Below are 24813 nucleotides of genomic sequence, written 5' to 3'. Positions count from 1 at the left end.
TTTGAGGCTTGGGAGGACCAGGAGGAGTGCTGATTGAGTGCCATCGCTTGTGGGGTTTGTATATACACACACACATATAATGTGTAGTTACGCATTGTGTCTTGCACAGGAGAATATGAAATTAAAGGGACACTATAGTCACCTGAACAACTTTAGCTTAATGAAGCAGTTTTGGTGTATAGAACATGCCCCATGCGGCCTCACTGCTCAATCCTCTGCCATTTAGGAGTTAAATCCCTTTGTTTATGAACCCTAGTCACACCTCCCTGCATGTGCCTTGCACAGCCTTCCATAAACACTTCCTGTAAAGAGAGCCCTATTTAGGCTTTCTTTATTGCAAGTTCTGTTTAATTAAGATTTTTGTTATCCCCTGCTATGTAAATAGCTTGCTAGACCCTGCAAGAGCCTCCTGTATGTGATTAAAGTTCAATTTAGAGATTGGGATACAATTATTTAAGGTAAATGACATCTGTTTGCAAGTGAAACCAGTTTTTTTTTTCATGCAGGCTCTGTCAATCATAGCCAGGGGAGGTGTGGCTAGGGCTGCATAAACAGAAACAAAGTGCTTTAACTCCTAAATGACAGTGAATTGAGCAGTGAAAATTGCAGGGGAATGATCTATACACTAAAACTGCTTTATTTAGCTAAAGTAATTTAGGTGACTATAGTGTTCCGTTAACCCCTTAAGGACACATGACATGTGTGGCATGTCATGATTCCCTTTTATTCCAGAAGTTTGGTCCTTAAGGGGTTAAGGGATGGGTTTGAAATGTAAGGGTTTTGGTGGCCAGGGATTAATCTGTAGATACTTTAGGGATATGTGCTGATATATTAATTGTGGTTTTGTTGCTTTGCTCTTCTCAGTTTGTCTTGGTGTTTAGTTTTTCTTTTTTTTTTTTTTTTTCAAACCTATTGTTTGATGTGTTTTTCTTAGCCCCCTGAGAAGGAAGGAGGTCTTCCCCGTCAGGTGGGTAACAAAACAGAATGTGCCTTGCTAGGCTTTGTGTTGGACTTGAAGCAGGATTACCAGGCTGTTCGCAACGAGATTCCCGAGGAAAAACTGTACAAGGTTTATACCTTTAACTCTGTACGCAAATCCATGAGTACAGTGCTACGCACTCCATCAGGTGGATTCCGGATGTACAGCAAAGGCGCTTCAGAAATCATCCTGCGCAAGTAAGACTATAGCCCGAATATGGCAACTGGTATTGGAAAACTTAAACCATTTTATGCTACTTGCACACATTCAATTTTGTTAAACAGTACATAAATACTCTAAGAAAGCAGCTAAACAATATTAGGCTTAAATGACACCTTGTCTGCAGCTCCGATTGCGGAACTGCAGCAGCAGACTAAGTTGAGCAGCAGCTGGTCCGATAACAGTAGAGACCCAACATGGCTGCTCTGACACATTTAAAATAAAACAAATCAGTATACATCTTGAAAACCAAGTTTCAATAAATTAAATAGACATTTTAAAAAAGAGAAGTGAAAATTTGAGGACAGTTTTCCTTTAACCCCTTAAGGACCAAACTTCTGGAATAAAGGGGAATTATGACATGTCACACATGTCATGTGTCCTTAAGGGGTTAAAGGGTTGCTCCAAGCATCATGGCCATTTCACTGTGGTTATGGTAATTGGAGTCTGCATCTACCAAAGGCATAGTGTCTGTCGTCAGAATGTGCAGCATGCTGTTTAGAAATGGCCAATGGTAGCTCCCCCCATCCCCATGCTGCCCTTGTACTCCTCTCATCCAGCCCACTCTGGCATTGATCCCTTCGAGCAGATTGTTGTCGGCGAAGGTGGATTGGGCTGAGGGAGAACTTTTTTTTTTTTTGTTAAAGTAACCCTTTAATCTGAAGTAATTTAAATATTGTTTTGTTGCAATCCATAGACATCTAGAAATAAAATATAAAATGTCTATAGCTTATTATGGTTGCTTCTTCTCTTTGCCACAGATGTACACGTATCCTTGACCAAGGAGGAGAGGTCTGTGTTTTCAAGGCAAGAGATCGGGATGAGATGGTAAAGAAGGCCATAGAACCAATGGCATGTGATGGATTACGTACAATCTGTCTGGCATTCCGAGACTTCCCTGCAGGTTCAGAGCCTAACTGGGACAGTGAATCGGACATTTTATCTGAACTTACCTGTATCACAGTAGTGGGCATTGAAGACCCTGTCCGGCCTGAGGTAAAATATATACATTTTCCACATGCTATTGATTTTACATAGATTCCGAGAGTCTTTTTTTTTTTTTTTTTATCATTTCTGATATGACTTCCTCCATTATTTACTGTAACTCTACAATTTCTAACTACTCTATCTACTGTTAATCCTTCCCTCATCTTCCATTTACGAACAGGTCCCTGATGCCATCCTGATGTGTCAACGTGCCGGTATCACTGTGCGCATGGTAACTGGGGACAATATCAATACAGCCCGTGCTATAGCTACCAAATGTGGTATCCTTCAGCCTGGTGAAGACTTCCTGTGCCTGGAGGGAAAAGAATTCAATACTTTGATCCGGAACGAAAAGGGAGAGGTAAGAAAACTGTCCTGGTCATATTTCATAATGAGTGTGAGAATATAGAGATGTGAACTGGCAGTAAATTAGCAGTATAAATATAAATACTGTGATTACTCCTTGATGCTGCTAGCAAACCACTGTTTCATGTAATTGTCAACAAAATGTTGATTTAATGAGTGGTCCTTGTGGTGACAAATTGAAAACTTGACAACATGTTTTTATATTCAGGACCATAGTATTATGTTTTATTTATTTTTTTTGCCTCGGTACACCCTTATCACATTTTTCATGGACTGATATAAAGCTCTACAGTAGCAATCGGTCTGTGGAAATTATGGTCTTCTTGATACATTGTTAGTTATTGAACATTGTTAAAGGAAAATTTTCTGTTATAACATGAATGTTTATTTATTCATATGGTTAGGCGATTGTGTAATGTTATGTCGCTGCTTCTGGATCGTCCCTCTAACTACAGTCAAGCATCCTGGCCCCAGCTTCCCCTCTACCTTTTTATCCTCATTTCCCTTGGGAAACAAAGTAGGCAAGTTGTCGCGCACGTACGGCATCTTAACTAAGCCATGGTCTTTATGTCAATAGACTGCACACATATGTACAGTGCTTGTCGTGACGCGAGGCCCTCAGTTTACACTACGTCTGTCAAGTTGTCACAGCACCTGCCAGAAGCTCAAGGAAGCAGGCTGAAGGGTCAGTGTTAGGACCCGCTTAGGGGGGGTCTGCCTTGACGTTGGCAGGCGGGCATCCCTCCAATGGCCATTGGAGCAACTAAATGACCTCCATTTGTCTAAATATACATAGGGATTAAGGAAAAAGCGCAAGTAACATTTTCTTTTCTTTGGTTTTTACTATATATTGGGGCTGATGTGTGTTGTAGTCCTTGCAGCTTAAGCGCAGGACTTATCTTTTTGTACCTGCCCAGGTCTTACCTAATGGTTCTGTATTGACTCTTCTGATCCGAGTCTGATGTAATAGAGTTAACTGCAATACGGGGATAATCGCCCCATACTTGGTCATACCGCCACAAGGGCATGGATTGCCCCCGCCTGTTTGTATTGATACAATGCTCCACATTCCTATGTTGCACTCATATGTCCTATACAGGCTAAAACACTAGCCATTATATCCCTTCACTGCCTGTAGGAGTAAGTGGTCTCTTTAAACTAAGACATAGAACAACAATCGGTTGCGCACTAAGTGTCTAAAAATCCAAAACTAAAAAACTTTAAAAAAAAACACAAAAAAAAATGATGGCTGCAAGCGTCCTGAAAGCAAATGTATCAAGTTAACCAGTTGGAGATAAGCACAGACCAACTGGCCTAATATACTATAGTGCTCAAGTCACTGTTCCCTTCACAGTTCCTTTGCCTGAAGCTGCTGTTCTCTCTGTCGGCCCAGTTGTCTCAGGAATGCCTCCTTATCCCCAGAAGAGGTCAGGTTAGTGTCTCCGTGTGATAAACTCAGGGATCCATCTCCTCCCCAGCAGTATCTCACTGAGTGCTCTCTCAGCCGACCAGCTATTGGTGTCAGGAGCCTCTTTTCCAGCAGGACGGGAAACGGTGGGTCGCTGAACACTGCTACTGTGCAGCCTTCAAACTGGAACTCCCCTTTGTCTCTGGAGCAGGCCAGAACGGCAGTGCGGGCCGCAACGTCCCTGGTGACAATTATGCTATCTCTCGGTGCTACGGCCGTCACAGTCGCTGCTTTGCGGATCCGGAAAGCATTGGATATCAGCATGTGATCAGCGCCCCCACTAGGGCCCATGGAGGCAATCAGTCTCTGAAGAAAGGGCATTGTGATGCACAATGCCGCTGGGGAGTGAGACCGACTGTCTTCACTCCCAATAACTTGCCCTGCCGCTGGGGAGAGAGACCGGTTGTCTCCTCTCCCTGTAAGATAAGCTGCCGCTGGGGAGTCGAATCGATTGTCTTGACTCCTGATAATGCTGCCTGGTGCTGGGTAGTGAGACCGACTATCTCCACTTCCAGGGGTGCTTGCTGCTGCTGGGGTGAGGGACCGACAATCTCCTCTTCCTGCGACGCTGCCTGGTGCTGGGTAGTGAGACAGACTATCTGGACTAGGATAGGTCTACCCACTGGATCCTGGTCTTGGGCCAGGGTGGGTGGAGGACGGCGAGACCCCAACCAAGCTGCGGCGGTTCGTGGGGTTTGCGGTGGTTAGGATGTTCCAGTGCAGTGCTTGTGGTACTCGCAAGTACTAGGAAGCAGCGATTGATGGATGTACCCGGTCGGGGTACCAGGCGGTCCGTCACAGGCATCAGCGCCTCTTCCCCTATCCTCTCTGGGATGCCGCGCAGGTGAATGTTCCAGCGTCTGTGGTGGACTCAATCAGTAAGACCGCCCTGTTGAGCCTCTCGACTTGTTGGGCCAGACTCTCCACCTGACCTTTGGTAGTCTGCAGCAGACTGTCCCTGGAGCTCTCCCTGCATTCCACCTCCTGGACTTTCTGGTGGAGGGTTCCCATCTCCTCCTGGGTCTCTCTTAGATCGGCATTCCACACCTCCCGCATGTCTGCAAGCAACCTTTTAATGTCTCCTTTAGTGGAAGGTGAAGAGTCTTCGTTCGATTCTGCTTCCTGAGAGTCATCCCCTTGACCCAGTGAGGGGAGTTCTTCCTCCTTTTCACTAGATTCCACAGAGGCCTCATTTTTCTCTCGAGGCTTGGGCGCCATCCTAGGTGGCTCTGGCAGAGTAGGCATTTCGAATGAAAGACTGATATCAGGCAATTTAGGGCTCTCTCGGAGTTGACATTTACGGTGCTTGCGCCCCATATTTTTGTCTGTTGGGGGGTGTCGAGTATGTGTCCCCTGACAGCTCCAACGGTGACAAAATTGTTGAATTTAAGAGTCTCTATGGCAGAGCTCAATGGAAGCACGTCTGTTTTGCTGCTATGTCTGCCACACCCCGTTGATTGAAAGCAATATTTTGTGTAAGAGAAGCAGAAAAAGAAAACATGTTTGCTAAATATTTGCTAAAATGAGCAGCTATTGCCTCTGGACAGTGTCAATACAGGACTGCAGAAGATCAAATTATTCTATCATCATATTTGTTTGCAGACAAAGTAATTATTTTATTTTTAGTACTGAAGGGAAGTAGCTAGTTTACTTTATAGTGCCCTGCAACTCATTAAGATATCCATTATAGAATACATATCTGCTCTGTAACTGCCAAAATGCTAATTACATTGAAAATAGTTATTTTACTGTACCACCTTGTGTGTGTAAACATGTATATATAAATTTGTGTATATGTGTTCTGATAAAAGTTTAGTGTCAAACTGAAACCTTGAACAGAAAATGACTTTTTTGAAGCAAGTGAACAGTCCGTTCTTGAATTTCATGTGTTGCAAGCAGGAAAAGTGAACAAGCAAAAAGATCTGAGTGACTTTGACAAGGGCCAAATAGTGATGGCTTGATGACTGAGTCAGAGCTTCTGTAAAATGGCAAGTCTTGTGGGTGGTCCCCAGTTTGTAGTGGTTAGTATCTACCAAAAGTGGTACAGTGAAGGACAACCGATGAACCTGCGTCTCGGTCAAGGGCGGCCAAAGCTCATTTTTGCATGTGGGGAGCGAATGCTAGCCTATCTGGTCTGATCACACAGAAGAGCAAATGTAGCTCAAATTGCTGAAAAACATAATGTTGGCCATGGTAGAAAGGTGTCAGAACAAACCATGCTTACGTTTGTTGCATATGGGGCTGCATAGCCACAGACTGGTCAGAGTGCCCATGATGATCCCTGTCCACCTCCGAGAGATGTGAACATCAGAACTGGACCATGGAGCATTAAAAGAAGGTAACCTGGTCTGATGAATCACAGTTTCATTTAGATCTGATAGATGGCCTGGTGTGTGCATAATTTACTTGGAGAAGAGATGGCAACAGGATTCATTATGGAATGAAGGCCAACTGGTGGAAGCAGTGTTATGCTCTGGGAAATGTTCTGCTGGGCAATATTGACTTCTGGCCTTCATGTGGATGTTACTTTGACACATACCACGTATCTATAGATTGTTGCAGACCACATACACCCGTTCATGGCAGCCACACTGCAAAAAATGTTAAGAAGTTGTTTGAGGAACATGACAAAGAGTTCAAGGTGTTGCCTTGACCTTCAAATTGCCCAGATCTCAATCAGATTGATCATCTGTGGGACATGCTTTAACAATAAATCCAATCCATGGAGGCCCCACATTGTAACTTGCAGGACCTAAAGGATCTGCTGCTAATGTGTTGGTGCCAGATGCATGTTCAGAGGTCTTGTGGCTTTCAGGCCTCAACGCATCAGTGCTGTTTTGCAGCACGAGTGTAACCTACATGATATTAGGCAGGTGGTTTTTAATGTTGTGGCTGATCATTGTGTATCTGAATACAATATATATGTATCTGTGTGTATGTATATAAAGTGGTTGGTTTGTTACAGATTTGTGTGGTTGGAAACCAATAATGTAATACGTTGTGTTTATGCGTATTATTTTTATGCAAGTGTCTTTATGTTAGTAGAACCTATTATTATTGTTTTATGTGGTTTATCTTTTAAAAACTGGTCACAACAGGCTAGGTATATTGTCTTTGACAGGCTATACCTAAGCAGCTCTCTATCAAATGAAAAAGTAACAGGATGTGAATTCCTGTCTTTCACTCTTCCTTTTCTGGTGCTGATAATCAATGTAGAATGACAGATGTGGCACAAACATTCGTGATTAATTTCTGGGCTACATGCCATGTTTATTGTTGGAGAAGAACAGAGACACAACATTGTATATCTGTTCTGGTCCCACTATAAACACCGGCATGTAGCCCAGAAATATGTACTGAACACACTTATCACAGCTGTCTTACCATTTATATAAAACCGTTATTGTCCTGAGGTTTAGGTTTTAGGTTCAGTTATGTGGTTTACACTTTAGGGTAATTTCTGTCCATTTTCTGGTTGAGGTTAGGGCTTGTATGTAGGTAGATTGGAAGTGAGTGCCCCCAAATGACAGCAAATTCATGCTGATAAGAAATTGTGTGATGAGCATTAGATTTTTGGCAAGAACAAGGATTACAACAAATAACCAAAATGGTATAATTAAATGATGACCTGTGTGTATTGCTGAAAGATGTTTTCAACAACATTCTAAAAGACTAGTTGAATTTAGACTGCTCTCAATCAAAAGGCTCATTTGAAAATATAGAGTTATAATTTACAGTAAATATACCTCATTTAGACATGTCTGCTAACTTGCATCACACAGGAGACTGTTACAAGCTGGGGAATTTTAGATTACACTCTGAATGTGGTTGTTATACAGCCAATTTCTTGAGCAGCAAAATGCAAACCCAATATGCACGTGTAATAAAAGTTTAAAGATGCTGGAATAAAGGTGAAAGGTTAGTTGTATGAAGATCCTTAGAGGTAAACTTTAGAGTTAGTTATGTGTGTATCAAATTAAATTATCTGCAAGTTAAAATCTCCAAGCAAAGGGATAAATGGGTACCTGGATGTAAAAAGAGAAAAAGGGTACGGAAAAACTAAAGCTGGACAAAAAGGGCTGTATGCTACACTAGCAAAATTGTGGAACAATTGTCAATCTTAATTCCAAAAATATGTTTAGGCCAACAACCAAGCTTTTTAAGGTTAAAGACAACCCTTCTTTTGGACCATCGCCTATATCCGATTTCCTTCTTTCCTCTACTTTCTGCCACTGTTATCTTTGTTTATTTTCTTCTAAATCTGATTGTGTAGAATACATAGCTGTCCATTACAAGCTGTTGTGATTCTGTCTGTCTGCCAGGTTGAGCAAGAGAAGTTGGATAAAGTGTGGCCTAGATTACGTGTTCTGGCTCGATCGTCACCTACTGATAAGCATACTTTGGTAAAAGGTAAAACTATGTTGTATATACAAAATACTGCATTACTTTAGCTTTTCCTACAGACAGATTGATAGTGTGTCTTTGTTGCAGGCATAATTGACAGCACAGTAGAAGAGACAAGACAAGTAGTAGCAGTGACAGGAGACGGTACCAATGACGGACCAGCACTTAAGAAGGCAGATGTTGGATTCGCTATGGTATGTTAGAATTCCATGATACCTCTATTGTATATTTTAAAATAAGTAATTTTGTCTTATGTCTTGATAGTTCTCCCGAGTTTCCAGTGGTTTATGTCTTATACAGTAATTTGCTTTTTCCATCAGAGAGCAAGGACTCAAAATGTTTTTTCTCTGACAGGGCATTGCTGGCACAGATGTGGCAAAAGAGGCTTCAGACATCATCTTGACGGACGATAACTTTACGAGCATTGTGAAAGCAGTCATGTGGGGTCGCAATGTATATGATAGCATTTCCAAATTTCTGCAGTTTCAGCTGACTGTTAATGTGGTGGCAGTGATTGTGGCATTCACCGGAGCATGTATCACCCAGGCAAGTGATATCCTTTAATATGTCCTTTATCTTCAACAAACTCAAGTGAATTCAAATATTCATTTCCACTATTTTAAATACTTTCCAAAGCATCATCATTGCAAATTTTACATAAAATCAGTCTGGTGGCAGCGTTCATTACCGATTGTAGCTGGGCCATACGGCTTCTAAAAAGATCAACTAGGAGATTACTAGAACATGAACAAGCTCTTAGTAGCGTCTTGTGTAAGAAAGGGGCGGATGCGGGCAATGTTTTTAAAGTGAAATCGACAGAATTTGGTAACAGACTGGATGTGAGGTTTAAAGGTGAGGCCAGAATCAAATAGAACGCCAAGGCAGCGTGCTTGCAAGGATGGGCTAATGTGGGTGCCACTAACTTGAAGAGAGAAGGAAAGACAAGAAGCTCAGTTTGAGAGATTGAGTTTCAGAAAGCAGGAGGGCATCCAATCAGAGATGGAAGAAAGGCAAGCAGTGACACGTTGCAGGGTGGCAGGGGAGAGGTCTGGGGAGGAAAAATATATCTGGTTGTCATTAAAGTACAGGTGGTAGTGAAATCCAAATGAGGTAATACGTTTGCCAAGAGAGGCAGTATAAAGAGAAATTAAAGGTGACCAAGAACACAATCTTGGGGGACTCCAAATGAGACAAGATGAAGGAAGGGGATGTATCATTAGAAAATGAGACACTAAATGAGCGTGTCTGATGCATTGTACCATTTTGCATTCTGCATCAAGTTATCCATGATAACATATTACATAAGGTAAATTGGTCATTCTGTAGTTAAAACAGTGTTGAGAAAAAAAATCCTAATTTCTTATGACTGACTAGTGCTAAGGTAAAAGTGACCATGTACTTGTCTCATTTTATGCCTTATACCATTTTATTGTAAAATGCTTCTGTAGATAATGCATTGGGTATAGTGTCATCATACCAGGGCAATAGTATCCTGATGCGCCATCTCTCCTGGCATGTATTGTGCCATTCTCCTCCACTCCATATGATTCTAAATTAGAATGCCTCACTATGAATCTCCTCTTTTGATTTTATTTAATGTACTTCTGTTTTGTTTTTTTTTGTCTCAATTTCTTTTTTGTGGTTGACAACCAGGGGAGGTGGAGCTAGCACAAAATAACTTATTCCATTATTTCAGTCTGGCTCCCTTTCAAATGTTTGAATATGGATGAAAGGGACACTCCATATACCAAAAATGCAATAACTCATTAAATGGCACATTGTAGATCAAATACATTGATTTGTGTAAAATGTATACATGTCTTGTATTCAATTTCCAACTCCTTTCCTGTTTTGGCCAAGAGAAAGAAAGAGACAGGAAACCTTCTCTGAATCCTCAACTAGTACTTCATTTAGTGAAAAAAAAAGTGCTACAGCTCCATACAAGAGATTAGTAAAAAAAAAATCTGTGTTCATTACAATTTGAAGACCAGGAATTGGAGAGCTTTCTGCCAATTCCTAGTTTTAGTAGATCAGATAAAAACCTAGAACCTGGTGGGTCCCCATTCAGATCTAAAGCTGGTTTAAGTTCATATTGCTGTGACGAAGAGAACCTAGGCAATTTGCATTTCTGACTGATTCCACCCAATAGGACGGTCCAGATCCAAAATGCAGGCTGGCTCTCTCTGCACAAGAGCTACAGCAACCCAACATTTTTGAGACCTGAGCAAACTATTGAGTTTGAGCTTTTTTGTTTTTTTTCCCAGAATCCTCATATTTTCTGTTTTTGTTGCAATGCAATTTGCTAGGGCTCCCCCTAAGCAAAAATGGCAATCCAGACATGGAACCCATGCTCACTGTGCCTAGAGTGGTATCATCTACACTTTTTTGGCAAAACCTAGAGAAAGTCAAAACGATCGTCTGGGGCTGCTGTATCCCTCGTGCAGAGAGAAGTTGCCAGCATTTTTAATAAAAAGGAGACTTGGCTTAAAATGGAGGTAAAACTAAGTTTAAAAAAATATATCTTCTACTTTGTTTCAGGATCTGATCTACTGAATTCAGAAATTAGAAAGTTCTGGGTTGCCTTTATGGGTGGGGTCTTATATGCAAATTGTATAGGTTCTCTTTGTGAGCAAAAACCTTTTTAAGATAGGAGCGGGGACTAACCAAAGGGCAAACTATTTAATTTATCTAAGAGTTTGCCTGTCCTCATAGTTCTCATTCTCTGTTTTTGTTATTAGGATGTTAAGATTGTTTTTGTTTTTTTTGTTGGTTTGTTTTTATGTGTATTTATTTACACTAACCCTATTTGGTGCAGGATTCTCCACTAAAGGCTGTACAAATGCTGTGGGTCAACCTGATCATGGACACATTTGCATCTCTGGCCCTCGCAACAGAACCTCCTACTCAGTCACTGCTCCTACGCAAACCATATGGACGCAACAAACCACTTATCTCTCGCACCATGATGAAGAACATACTAGGACATGCTGTATATCAACTGACTATCATCTTCACTCTGCTTTTTGCAGGTTAGAAATATACTTTGAATCTTGGTCCTTTTGGGATAATGTTCCTATTCCAAGTGCTTATCATTACTAGCAAGGTTTTATTTTGATTGATATCCTCCAACCTGGAATTAAGTTGACAATATAACCACCTATCTGACCATTTTTGTAGTTAGATATTGTGTCTTTTGATGTCTTTCTCATTGCGTCTACCTTTCTTCAGTAAGCCCAAGAGCATACGTGGGAGCTGAGTTACAGTTTTATTGATTTGAATGGCACTTTGAGGATACTCTTTCATGGCCCAGCAGGATGAAATAGATTGTCCAAGATGGTGTCTATATATGGCAGCCATATAATCATGTTAATATTTTTTATTAATGTCCTATCTATTTCAAACCTGTTTTCTTTGTCGCTTCATTTAATCTGATCTCTACTTAGGTGAGACGTTTTTCGACATTGACAGTGGAAGGAATGTACCCCTACACTCACCACCTTCAGAGCACTACACTATCGTCTTCAACACGTTTGTTATGATGCAGCTCTTTAATGAGATCAATGCTCGCAAGATACATGGAGAGCGCAATGTCTTTGACAGTATCTTCCGTAACCCCATCTTCTGTGCAGTGGTACTGGGTACTTTTGGGGCACAGGTATAAACACTTATATAATTAGTAGAAATAACTAATGATTTTTCTCTATTAAAAACTGGATTTGACTCATTCTCAGTATCCCATCTATACTGGCACATCACTTGGCTTTTCACTTAAAGAGAAACTATAGTTCTAAAAAAAAAAAAAAAAAAGGTTTTTTCCCAACACTAAAGTTACCTACAATGACCTCCACCCCCACGGTGCTGGAAGGGTTAAAAACCTTCTGATTGCAATGCGATGTCCCTTCGTGCTGCATCAGGTTCTGCCTCGTCTCCTCCACCGATGTCAGTCGGGGAGGACCTAATGCGCATGTGTGGCGAGCACCGTGCTGACATTAGGACTACCCGATATGTAAACATTGCTCAGTGCTTTCCTATGGAATTTCAGATGAAGCTGAATGTCCTCGTGCAGAGCGTGAAAGTCGCCTATCCACCGGAAAGTGCCTCTAGTGGCTATTTGGTAGAAAGCCACAAGAGGTGGGGTTAACCCTGCAAGGTAATTATTGCAGTTAATAAAGAACAACAATAATTACAATTGCAGGGTTAAGAGGACAGTGCACCCAGACCACTTCCATAAGCTGAAGTGGTATGGGTGCCTATAGTGTCCTTGTATTGTCTCTGCATTGTAATACGTGTTTTGTTTTTTGGTACTTTTTTGGGGGAGGTTTTATTGTCTTTAATTTGTCCACTTCTCCTTGATTACAGATCATAATTGTAGAATTTGGAGGAAAGCCATTCAGCTGTTCAGGCCTCACTCTGTCTCAGTGGTTCTGGTGCATATTTATTGGAGTTGGAGAGCTGCTTTGGGGTCAGGTGAGTCTTCTTCTCTCTTTGCATTTTTTCCTTATAAAGTTTCTTTGTTTACATATGGTACATCAAATACCTTCCTTGTATATCCTACTAGTTTCTAACACAGAAACTATTTATTTATTTTTTTACAGAAACCAAAATAATATTCTTGGTGCTCATTTTTCAAATGTAAAATTAGTTCACTGATTCATTTTACATATATATATATATATATATATATATATAAAACAAGAAAGTATAAATTAATTAGATTCTTTGCAGTATGCATCAAAGAGATCTCCACTGCTTTTTTGAGGTGTATACATCTGAGGTTTGGTGGGTTTTTTTTTTTTGTCCAAATGATGGCATGACATTCTCAATTTGAGTCTATATACAAGCTTTAAAAATTATTTCTCTAAAACTTCTCATGTCTCAGTTTCTTTTTTTCATCTTCATTGTTTTTCATATATCTCCTGACACTCTTCTCCTTGCAGTTGATTTCTTCAGTCCCCAACAGCAGACTCACGTTTTTGAAATCTGCTGGTCATGGTCCAATGAAAGAAGACATTCAGCATGAGGAGCTCCAAGACGGCACGGATGAGATAGACCATGGAGAGATGGAGCTAAGGAGAGGCCAAATCTTATGGTTCAGAGGTCTGAACCGCATACAGACGCAGGTACGTTCTATATTTGAGCCATTTACCACCCGTTTTTTTTGTTTTTTTTGTTTTTTTGTTTTTTATAGCAACTCATACCACCACAGATGTCCTGCCAATTGCCTATTTTTTAATAAGCTTTTTCAATTCATCACACAGATGAACTATGAACTTGTTCCATAGATTACCTGTCTTGCAGTAAAGGACTAGAGGCCAGAAATCTCTGAATCTGTTGAAGTAAAATCCCTGACTCGTCATTTTTCTTAACAGTTGAGCCAAAAATATATTTTGTATACATGAAACATAAAATACTATAGCAAATGGCTCTGAGCAGTCAGTAGAAAGTTAAGCATGTGTTAGACATCCGCATTCCCACCATTACTAGTCTCTTTATATAAATATGTTCGTTGCTGCACAATTGAAAATTTACAGAGATATTCACTAGACCCTGATTTTTAGGAAACAAAATTAAAAAAATTGAGTTTTGGGAATAAGCCTGTGAAATAGATCTTTGCACAATGCATCATCCAAATCTGTATGTTTATTCTTTTTATTTTCAAACAAATGTGCGGTAGGTTTTTTTGTTGTTGTTTTTTTTTTTCTTGGTAAATTTTGTGTTTACTGGGGAGTTGTTTTTATTTATTTATTGTTGTTTTTTTTTTTACATCTCCATGTATTTGCAAACAGTACACCACTGATGTTCTATAAATGTGTTTGTTTTTAATTTTTTTTTTAACTTTGAGGATTCAAGGATTAGAGTCACACCAAAAAAAACTTAATTTACAATGCTTTATTCTATTTTGTTTGTTTTTATTTGTTCTCACATTGACAGCAAAAGGGCTAAATTTGGTATCTTAATTAAAGTTAGTGGCAATATCAGCCATTTCCCAAAACACAGTGAGAATTGTTATTTAATAGTCGTTTTCTTAATATTGCAATGCAATAAAGATTGTTAATTAAGGGATCTGGACGATATTAGGAGGATGACTTTCTTCTGGATAAAATCCCACTGCTTTAACAAGTGAATCTAGATACGTTGGTTTGATGGAATTTGTACTACACCGCTAAGCTCACCCTTTGAAACTTTGCTTTAAACGTCTGCTGGTATCTTACTGTTCTTTTGTCTTTGAGCGATGGGGTAACACCATTGTTTTGTTATTCTTTGTTTCAATTTCTCACATATGTTTAAAAGAGTCTTTATTCCATTCTAAACAATTGCTATTTTATATGGCATTAAAAATTTCTTTCCTCTATTTGCCCCTAATGTGTCCTATTTTCTAAGTCTCCACCTTACTATGATTTTTATTTATCACTCTTTGTCATGAAATATGATGATCTTAATATATCTTGCTCCTTCCCCTCTTTGTTTTTACATTTCCCTCTCTTCTCTCATTTTCTGTATCCTTCCTCCTCTTTCTGACTTTAGTGTGTCTCCCTCTGATTCCTTACAGATGGACGTAGTTTATACATTCCAGACCGGCGGTACCTCTTTACAAGGGGCTTTGAGGCGCCAGCCTTCCACCATTAGCCAGCACATCGATGCTAAACATGTCTCTAGCCCAACACATGTAGCTCTGTCCTCTGCTACCTCTCCCCCAGCCACTTCTGCTGCTGCTACTTCTGTGGGCAGTGAGTTCAACACTATTACAATGCATGCTGTGCACTTCGGCTGCTGGTCACTGCTCTATCTGTCTGTTTCTTAACACTGTCCCTTTCCGAATAACTTAATCATCTAACAAAGGCACGGATTTGACCCACCCTGGTGATGGGGAACGTTTCTTTCCTTTTTTTTTTCTTTTCTTTTTGTATCTTTTTTTTATTTTTCTTTATTCTTTTAAGTTTTTTTGTTGTGGTTTTTTTTTTCTTTCTTCTTCTTTCTTTTGCAGGTGGCAGACCCGCTTACATAAACACTGCAAAATCACACTTTCAATAGGGAACAATGTTCTAGTGCAGTAAAACGAGGCAAAATTTAACATTCCAGTTTTCATTAAAATTAGTCATTTTAGATGATTAGAGAGTTAGTATTTCTTTTGGTTTATTTTTCTATTATAGCACTGTCACGGTACAACCTTATTATTTTGGGTATTTGAGATAAGTACATTTATCCAAATAAATATACACCCAAATAATGTGGCCAATGTCAGGCGGCTATAGGAAAAAAGCACAGGACTTTTAAATAGATGAAGGTATCCTCTATTACAGCCAACAAATAGGTGAAATTACACCAAATAGTGTAGAGTTTCCAAGACTGGGTCAAAAGTGTTGCCTTTTAGCCTTATTAAAGAATCCATCTATTTACTGTGAAGTTTGTGCTGCTATTTTTTTTAGCACTGGTCTCTCTTTCTGATTTCCATCTGCTATTTCCAAAATATTTAGTTTCTCTTCAGCATCGAAAGGCTGGTATTCAAAAATATAGTAAAATAATATAGTAAAATATGTGTAATGGTCCCATGGTAGCAACATGTAAGGGATCTGCACTAAAAATCAGTGGGTAAAAATTGTAGTGTTATTGTACCCATGTGTTGTATTTAGTGTTTTGCCTCTTTATAAATTATTGACAAAACTCCACCTAGAAAATGCGTAGTCGTTTTTGTTATCACTTCCAAAAAAATAACATAATGGAACTGTGAATTGAAAATGTTGAGGCATGCTACATAATCAATCATTTCCAATGCAGATTTCAGTCTGGAAAGTGTAGAAAATAATATATATACAGATGGCTGTCTGGTCGCCTGTTCATTAACAGGACTGTACAAAGGACACATGACTTAAGGATGTTTCTCCTGTAACGGTGCAAGGGCTGACGTCAAAAAAACATATGTCATAAAGAATTAAGATATAATCCACTGCCGAGAGAGGCTGTCATACTATACATGCTTTAAAAAGGACAAGATGTTTTTGTCCCCAAAATTTTTATGGAAGATTACTAGGAACAAGTAATGTGAGAATTAATTAGGTAATCAAAATTAGTTAATTTAAAGTTTTAATTACCAAAATCTTGTTTTTGTGCCCTTGCTATTAAATGCATAGGTAACACTAATAATTTTTATTTATTTTGCATTCATTATGCACGCAGCTTTTCCCTTTTATGCTTAGCATTGATGCAATACCGACACACTGTGGCAATAACTGAGTAAGGTTCTGCTATAAACCTTGTACTAACACATCGGCAATGCTTCTTTCAGCATTAATTCAACATCAAATTTCACAGGCATCTTGGATTCATGTGTATCTTTACTATGGAGATTGTTCCCTAAAAAAAACGCTGTGTCCTGCAAAAAAATATTTAACCCCAGTTGCGCCACAGTGCAGTTTCAATATTTGGCTGAATGTCTGCATGGGATGTTATGATGCCTGCAATATGTGCATGCTTGCTACTCTAGTGTGGTTCTGATCATTGTGTGATGTGCAGATTAAAGGTGCAGACCCTCTTATAACCAAACATGTCCTTTGCAAACTTGTTCATTTACTTCATTGTGGATATTTAAAACTTACCAGGTGGCTGATTTTTATTTTGGGGCGAGAGGGAAAAAAAAAAGGAAGAACATCACTTATTCGTGTTAATAAATTGTTTAATGTATACAGGCATAAAGAGATGCACATTTTGCCATAATAAAAATCAGCACCCATTGTACTGGCTTTCCACCTGCAGTTTCCCTTTCAGTGAGAGGGCTACACGTGGATGTCTTTCTTATATCTTCTCATCCTTTAAATCTGAGAAAAGGATGTTGTGATTGTAACTGTGAATTTTAAGAGCTGACTGGGACTGCAACTTTGATGCTTGACTGTATATACATTGGTGGTTTGAGGATTTTCTCATACCAAAGCTATCTCTATCCTTACGTGGTATGACTGTGTTTTCAGTGCACAGATTTATTTTGAATTTGTGTTTGGAGGGGAAAATTGCCTTGATTTGTTTTGTTTTTGATGGATTTGTATTCTGTGTGGTTTTGTGATGGTTATTTTGTTTTTTGTGTCATGGATTTTTTTTTAAATGCTCATTTTGAATTAATCCATTAATCCCTTCCTATCAAAAAATTTCAAAAAAACTATTAAAATAACAAAAACACAAAAAAATCTCTTCAGGGTGCTGTTCTTGATGTCATGAAAAAAAGCTGCTGCCCAAAATATCACTTTATTTCACTCTCTCTGATCGAAGTCTCAGACGAGCGAAGATTCAACTGCAATTTTTTTTAATTCCATTTGTTATTTATGTTTACTTATTTTTATTTGTCCAGTGGGTGCCAAGAAACCATTCTTCTCTTTGTATATTTCTGTTCTCTTTCTTCCACTTTTGTTACATTCCCACTTTCCTCTTCTGTTTCTCTCATTTCTGTCTTCTAACCTTGCTCCTTCAGTCCTCTAATCGCTGTAAGTCTCTGAAGCACTCTTCCATTATCTCCCTAACCTGTTGCCTCCCCAATTAATACTTTCTTCTTCTTCTTTTACCCAAAACAGATTAAAGTGGTGAATGCGTTCCGCAGCTCCCTGTATGAGGGGCTGGAGAAGCCACAGAACCGCAGTGCCATCCATAGCTTCATGACTTACCCGGAGGCGGGATCTGCCCCCTCGCTCACAGACAGCGACAGCGAGGGTGAGGAATCTCGGGGTCTCCTTAAAGGACACAACGACCAGTCGCACAACCATAACAACAACTCCTCTACAGAACAGCGTCCACTGGATATCACAGTGTCGCCATATGAAAGCCCCATGCACAGCGTGGAGACCTCTATTTGACACCAAACTTAAAGCCCTCCGCAGCTGGGTATCTCTGAGGTCACCGCTCCCACCCCTGCTGTCCTGTTCTCTCGCTACCCTTTCCCCATTACATCTCAGTCATCCACTCATTCTCATCGGATTCAGAGCCAAATGCAGACTTTCTTCATACAATATGCCACATGTCAAATTCAGCAAGACTTAAATGAACACATATAGACCACTTTTTGTTTTCTTCTCACGTGTACCATCCCACACTTTGTCTATATGTGCACACTGCTTCAAAGTTCGCAACAATCATGTACCATATTTTCTGTAAAAATACAATAACAAAAAATACCGCTATTAACAGTATTCATTCAAACATTAACACAGAGCAGAGAGTAAGAAAGCAATTACAGTATAAATTCACTTACCAATTCTGTGTATCTGTAAAAATAGTCTCTTCTCGTACAATCATTGCATTCTATTTCTCACTAATACTACAGCCATAAGGTACAACAAAAATATATTTTACGTGTATTGCAACCTTCAAGAATAGTCACGCAAATGATCTTCTTAATACTCAAGTATTTGATCATGTATTCCTTTTTACATCTATTTACACTTGCTCTTGTTAATATGTTCATAGTCCGCGCATGAGTGTTTTTTTCCTCTATACCGTTCAACTCTGTTTGTCCTTCTTGTCTTGTATGTATGCATGTAATAGCGCTGCTTTTCCTAACTCTTGTCTCCTGAAAACACTAAACCCCTGCTTGTTCCTCTCCCACTGTAACCCCCCCATCCTGTGCCAATGACAATGGAGCTGGGAAAGGGATCCTATTTCCAGTCAAAGTGTGCCACACCTTATTGCTTCATCCAACAATGGCGCATATTGCACCTGTCTTCCACTTGTAGGATGCTTCACCCCTCACCCCCCAAAAGCCACCCTTTTGTCGCTGAGCTGTGTACTTCTGCAGCCTCCCAAACTGCCACATATCGCCAGACATCAAGGAGTCAAAACTGTGCAATATTGCCTTCCTGCCCCAGTACCAGTTTTTGACTGGGAGAAGATAGGGGGTTGGGAAATGTGTAACATTTCATTGAAAGAGGGTTACACTGCCAGATATGATGCAGGACATGTGTGCAAGGTGTTTTATGTATGCATATATAGATGAAACAAAATTCTACACATGCACCAACACATATACATGGTTTACAATCACTGTTCCTGAAAGAGGGCTAATGAAATTCTGACCTGTAGTTTTTGGGAGGGGACATTACTTACTGCTGATGCCCTTCACCTACCTACACAGAACATTTGGAAAGGACACCATGTAACTGGAGAAAAAAAAGTCAAAAATGTTGAGCTCCTAATGTATATCAAAAATAATTAGAGTTGGTCACTGCCATGATTTATTTTTGAATTTTGTATTTGACAGGGCTGTTTGCCCAAACAGTACACGCATTCTGCACATGTAAAGGTAATGGGCAGTTCAGTTATGATCCTTTTTTTTTTTTCTCTTTTCTAAATTGTGTTTTAAGAAGAAAAAAAAGCTGAAACGTTTTAGACTTCTTCCGTCTTCTAATGTTGGCGAGCAATGTGTGTGCAAACTAACCTTTTTCACTGCCAGAGGGGGGCCATGCAACTTGAAACAAACGGGGTTAAAATATACCCCTCCAGCTATGTGAGTTGTCTTTTTATCCCTGTCTTGTGCCTTCTTACAGACCGTGCACAACTCTTAATTTAAGTGTTCCTTAAAAGTAGGGCAATAGTAATCGTTACAGTAAGACACATCTTTGCCACTCCTTACAGCTATTATTGCTAGAAGCCCCCACCCAAATTTCTTTAATTGGTGGTCACACTTTGGTCTCCAGTTGTCACCAACACTAGATCCAAATGATGTCAGTGCTTGGGTTGTTCGGAAGACCCTTATATGATGGGATAGATAAGCCATGAATAAGACATAGGGATAGATTTATTTTGACATTGCCTAATAAGTGTGCATTAAACAATCATTCCAGTGAATAAGCTTTACAGGTTTATTAACAATGCATTTTGTTTAACAAATCTGGTGTTTGTTTTGGCCACCGTCTATTTAAGTATCCCCTTTCTCCTGGCCATTCAGGGGACACAAAATCTAAAGCCTTGTTGTTACCATTAACCCTAACACTTATCAAGGAACCTGTGATGCATAGCAGAATGCTTAGCTAATTGTTATTGCTGGTATTGCAAGGATTTGCCGTCTTCTCTATTGCAGCTAAGAGGCTTACTACTCAAAACCGATAAGCCGTGGATTTATAAAATAGAATTGCCAAAGTAAAAGCCAGCAATTCCTTTGACAGAAAGCCTGACAGTAAAGGAAATTGGGAACATGTCATTCTAGTACTCTCAGCATGGAATGCATAAGACCAGAAGAATTGGGAAATAGTCTAAGTTTCGTATACTTTAAACCTCTAAAGAGTTAACGGTGTGAATAATGTACAGCTGTATGAGCAAAATCTAGAGGCGTGTATTACAGGCCACCTTGCAGATTCTAGGGTTAGTTAGAAAAACTATATATATATATATAGATACTAGTATATTTATATTATCTTTTGGGGTTTTGTTTTTTAAAGCATTTATAAGTAGTACTGCTTATATTTTGTTTATTTTGGGGTTTGTTTTGGTTGGTATTTTTTTGTTTTTTTTTTAGGTTTTAATATGTTGGTGCTGTGTGCACAGAGCATTTGAAAGTGACCAGCAGCCAATTGGATTGGTATAAAAAAAAGCCAATATTGTATCTTTTGTTTCTCATAGCCGGCAGCTCCACGCTTTATTGATGTGAAGCTGCCACACAGAAATGTGTTTTTTTTTTATACATACATATAAATATAGATATATAAATTATGTTCATATATGGCAGGTTAACCTGCAGTGTACGCTTTTTATGTGCAAATTTTTTTTATGTAAAATAGTTTTTCTATTTTGTTCAGTGTTGCGTACACAACAGACTTCGGCGTTTTTTGGGTTGTCGGGAGGTGGGAGGGCTGTTTTGGGGAATGTAAAAGATTTAAAAAGAAAAAAAAAAGTTTTTATTGTTATGAGCACTAAGACTTTCAATGCCAAAGATGTTTCTCCACATGCTGCCATGGAAATGAAAGTGGAAGTCTCTGACATTAAAGTCTTTGCAGTGCTAGCACTAGTCTTACAAATAGGAAGTGCCATGTTGGGCAGGGACGTTAGGTGAGCCCCATCCTGTACTATGCACTGTGCGTGGATGCTTACAAAGCTTGCTTCAGGATGGGTTATGTAGATTTGCCAACAACAACACACCAATATCTTTCAACATTCCAATCACACAAAATGCAATCCCTTTTCTGGCCACAAGTCAAACAATCGTTCTGACAATAGAAACATGACTTGCTGACCATTTTTGGCTATCAGAGGGAGTTTTGAGTGGCTTTTAGATCTGCCTCATTATGCTTAAGCCAGAGGCAGATGTTTTAACCGAACAGGAGAAAGTCTTAAGGCTGAAACACTACCCACTAACATATTCATATACGTTCTTAAGATGCTATGCCAGGGATCGCAGCATAATTTAGCATTTACTGCTACTGTGACTAATGCTGAATCATACTGCAATATGCACCTTGTGACTACCAATGCTGTTTTCCATTCAATGCTATAGTTTATGGTCTGGTTTTGCTATTTTATTGTCGTGTTTCCAGAGCATAGGCTTAATAATTGGAAGAAATGCTGGCCCTGTCACATTTACTTTTGCATTAATTCTAACTTGGCTATAGCACCTTCATTGTACACTTTTAGTCTAATTTTTTTTTTTTTTTTTGAGCATGTTATTTCTCATAAATCTGCCTGGTAGATCTCAAGAAAAAAAGGCATGTAACTTAATTCTTAAGTAAATGAAAATTAAATCTACCGTTTCTTCAGAAAGGAGTTGCATCATTTTCTGGATATAAATAAGATGTTTGCAAGAAAATAATGACTTGGCAGAGAACACACACACAGCTGATTGTGTAGTTTCATCTACCATATTTCCCTATACCTGTTGTTGCCCCAAATATAGAAAACTAATCTCCAAATCATAGTTCACAAATCGTGTAACCATATCCCCTCCCTCCCCCAGAGAGAGCATGCCTTATTAAACTTGGGTTTCAAAACATGTTTTAATTTTTCTTTCAGTACCTGGTTAAATTAAGCACTGTTATTTTGTATAAAACTGACTGAATCAATGCGTTTTGTGGTGTGCATGATATTAAAGAAATAGTGATTTTTTTTTTTTTTTTTCGGCCATTTGTACTTTGACACATGCAAAGCCCTGAACACTGGGGCACAACAACTATATTCTATGTATATGCATTGCGCAATGTTTCCCTGCCCCGTAAAGCCTTTGCATGAAATCTGATCCCTGGAGAAAATATGTAAATCCAAATGAGGAACTGTGATTTCGTTGTAAGATACTGCCATCTAGGGACTCGGATTATTTTTTTTGCAGGGTTATACCTTTTGAATCACCGTCCTCAGAAAAGAAATTGAAACACCTGAAATTTTTAGTGACCATGTTTCTGGGACACTAAGAATAAAACTAGTAATCACATTGTACTGAGTGATGTCCGAAGTATCCTGCCTCATTTTGCTGTCACTATCATTATAGCTATTAAAATGTCTGGTTCCAGGTTGAGCTGGTCATAGGGGTGATATTACAACATGGTAGAAAACTTAACCGTTATGACATGCAATTTTATCAACACACTGCACTGATTGAACAGGTTTATTTCTAAGGGATGCTTGATACTTTGGAATCTTCCTGTTAACAATTACATACATGAAAAAGCATGGTTCTAGATGTGACATCAAACTCTACAGTTACAACTGTAACTTTTTCTAACAGAATTCGATCAGGAACACGTTGGTATTGACATGTAGTCTAAATCCTCCTAAAACTTAATTGAAAGCAATTGTGAATGCTCCGTAAACCGTTCCACTCCAATAAGTGGAAGGCTTGACCATGGTGTTGCACATGTACGAATGCTTTTCATTCATTTCAATTTGAATTCTTTAGGCATGCGTGAAATGTTATTTTGTTATTTCAGAGTTGAGAAAAAAGATTGGACAAAATACTACAGCAACCTTTTTTGCTGTAAAGATTGCAGTAGTATGAGGATGTAGTTGAGGATAGGCTACAAAAACTCTCAAAGTAACATTGAGTAATGCTTTCATGTATGTTCTACTAGTAAATATGGAAATGTATCAGTGTTTAAATAGAGCCCCCTATTTTTCTGTTTGTTTATTTTAATTAAGCTTTCTTTTGTAGATATAAAGGGCTGACTTTTGTCAGGTGATGGACAGAGTAATGACATTTTCGAAATATATAGCGATGTTAAAGCCCCGGTAAGGAGCAGGGTAATGATTTGCATTCAGAACCTTTTTAGTCAGTCTTGAAATGCTGTCCTACAAGTTCTTACAAGACCTATGTGTAATTGAATACTCAGCCTTACATTTTTTTGAGAGAGAGTTAAATTTGGTAGACATGTAATAGCAGACAGCAGTCCCAGTGTCTCCATCTCGATTCCCTTTGGCTCTGGGATGGACTCTGGGACTCTGGGATGGAGACTAGGTATCTGTATGATGCCACTAGTTACTAGTCATAATGCTTGCAAATATAGAACTAGTGTTTTACATTTCATTTATTGTCTAATATGTAAGTCAACATAGTGTTAAAGACTATATATATGTAGTTCGCAGTTGGAAGCAGGGCAGCTTTGCGTTGATATCGGTTACTAGTGTCACGTTACAGACGGAAGCCAAGCACAGAGAGATGGACACAGGTTTCTTCAGGAAGGAAGAGATTCTTTATTTGGTTCACCGATCGGGACTCAGAGGGACTAATGTCACCAAAATACAAGTTCTGAGCCCCGGACAATAGTGCAGGCTCCTTATATAGGCACATAACTCCTCCCATATTAAGCATCACCCGCACATTCTCTTAACCAATCAAAACGAACAAGAACTAACTTCCTGCTTGACCGCATGGCTTGTCCAGCATTGTGGAGGAGGGGAATACTACATCCGGTATTCTTGCACATGCTCCGTACACTATTGATCGTATGTTTGCCACGTGCAACCAACCGACCGATACGTCGGCATATGCACGTACACATGCCACGTGGTAATCTCGGCCTACTAAATTTATTTTTACCGAGATTCCACCACATTCCCCCCTTTGATGCCTCTGATATTTCACAATTACTTGAGGCATCACTTAACCTTGGTTTGCATACACCTCAGGTTACCATGAATCAGACCAGACTTTTCTATGATGTGAATCCCTCAACACTCCTCTTCCTCCATTGGTTCTCCCTGATTTAGAGCCTCATATTTATATATGGCCATTATCTGTGCTGCAGCCTTCCTCTCTGCTATATTTTCTATCAGACTCTGCACAGACCTAACTACTAAAGGAATAAGACATGGCAGGAGTAAACACAACATTCAAATCAGTATGACTCCGCCTACCAATGCCTTAAGCCCTCCAAACTGCTCATACCAGTTACCAAACCAACTACTTGGATTATACCCTTTCCATACCTGAGTA

General features: G+C 39.4%; 1 protein-coding gene across 5 annotated transcripts in view; it reads left to right on the top strand.

The window, feature by feature from the left end:
* Positions 1–22493, top strand: part of ATP2B4 (ATPase plasma membrane Ca2+ transporting 4) — a 130837-nt gene extending 108344 nt beyond the window's left edge. For 2 of the 5 annotated variants that reach the window (XM_063452588.1, XM_063452578.1), the window contains 12 exons: positions 935–1176; positions 1960–2194; positions 2367–2546; positions 8342–8429; positions 8511–8617; positions 8778–8969; positions 11239–11452; positions 11867–12078; positions 12783–12890; positions 13361–13543; positions 14974–15151; positions 17981–18070. In XM_063452588.1, the coding sequence (XP_063308658.1) occupies positions 935–1176; positions 1960–2194; positions 2367–2546; positions 8342–8429; positions 8511–8617; positions 8778–8969; positions 11239–11452; positions 11867–12078; positions 12783–12890; positions 13361–13543; positions 14974–15151; positions 17981–17985 (1944 nt within the window). In that variant the 3' untranslated portion in view covers positions 17986–18070. Of the gene's footprint in view, positions 1–934; positions 1177–1959; positions 2195–2366; positions 2547–8341; positions 8430–8510; positions 8618–8777; positions 8970–11238; positions 11453–11866; positions 12079–12782; positions 12891–13360; positions 13544–14973; positions 15152–17980 lie in introns of all 5 variants that reach the window. The other 3 variants (XM_063452569.1, XM_063452559.1, XM_063452596.1) reach the window with 2 other exon arrangements.
* The last annotated feature ends 2320 nt before the right edge of the window (positions 22494–24813 follow it).

The sequence above is a fragment of the Pelobates fuscus genome, chromosome 1 (genome assembly GCF_036172605.1).
Source record: "Pelobates fuscus isolate aPelFus1 chromosome 1, aPelFus1.pri, whole genome shotgun sequence".
In the NCBI taxonomy this organism is placed as follows: domain Eukaryota; kingdom Metazoa; phylum Chordata; class Amphibia; order Anura; family Pelobatidae; genus Pelobates; species Pelobates fuscus.
The sequence above is the reverse complement of the archived record's forward strand: the minus strand, read 5'-3'. Positions and strand labels throughout refer to the sequence as shown.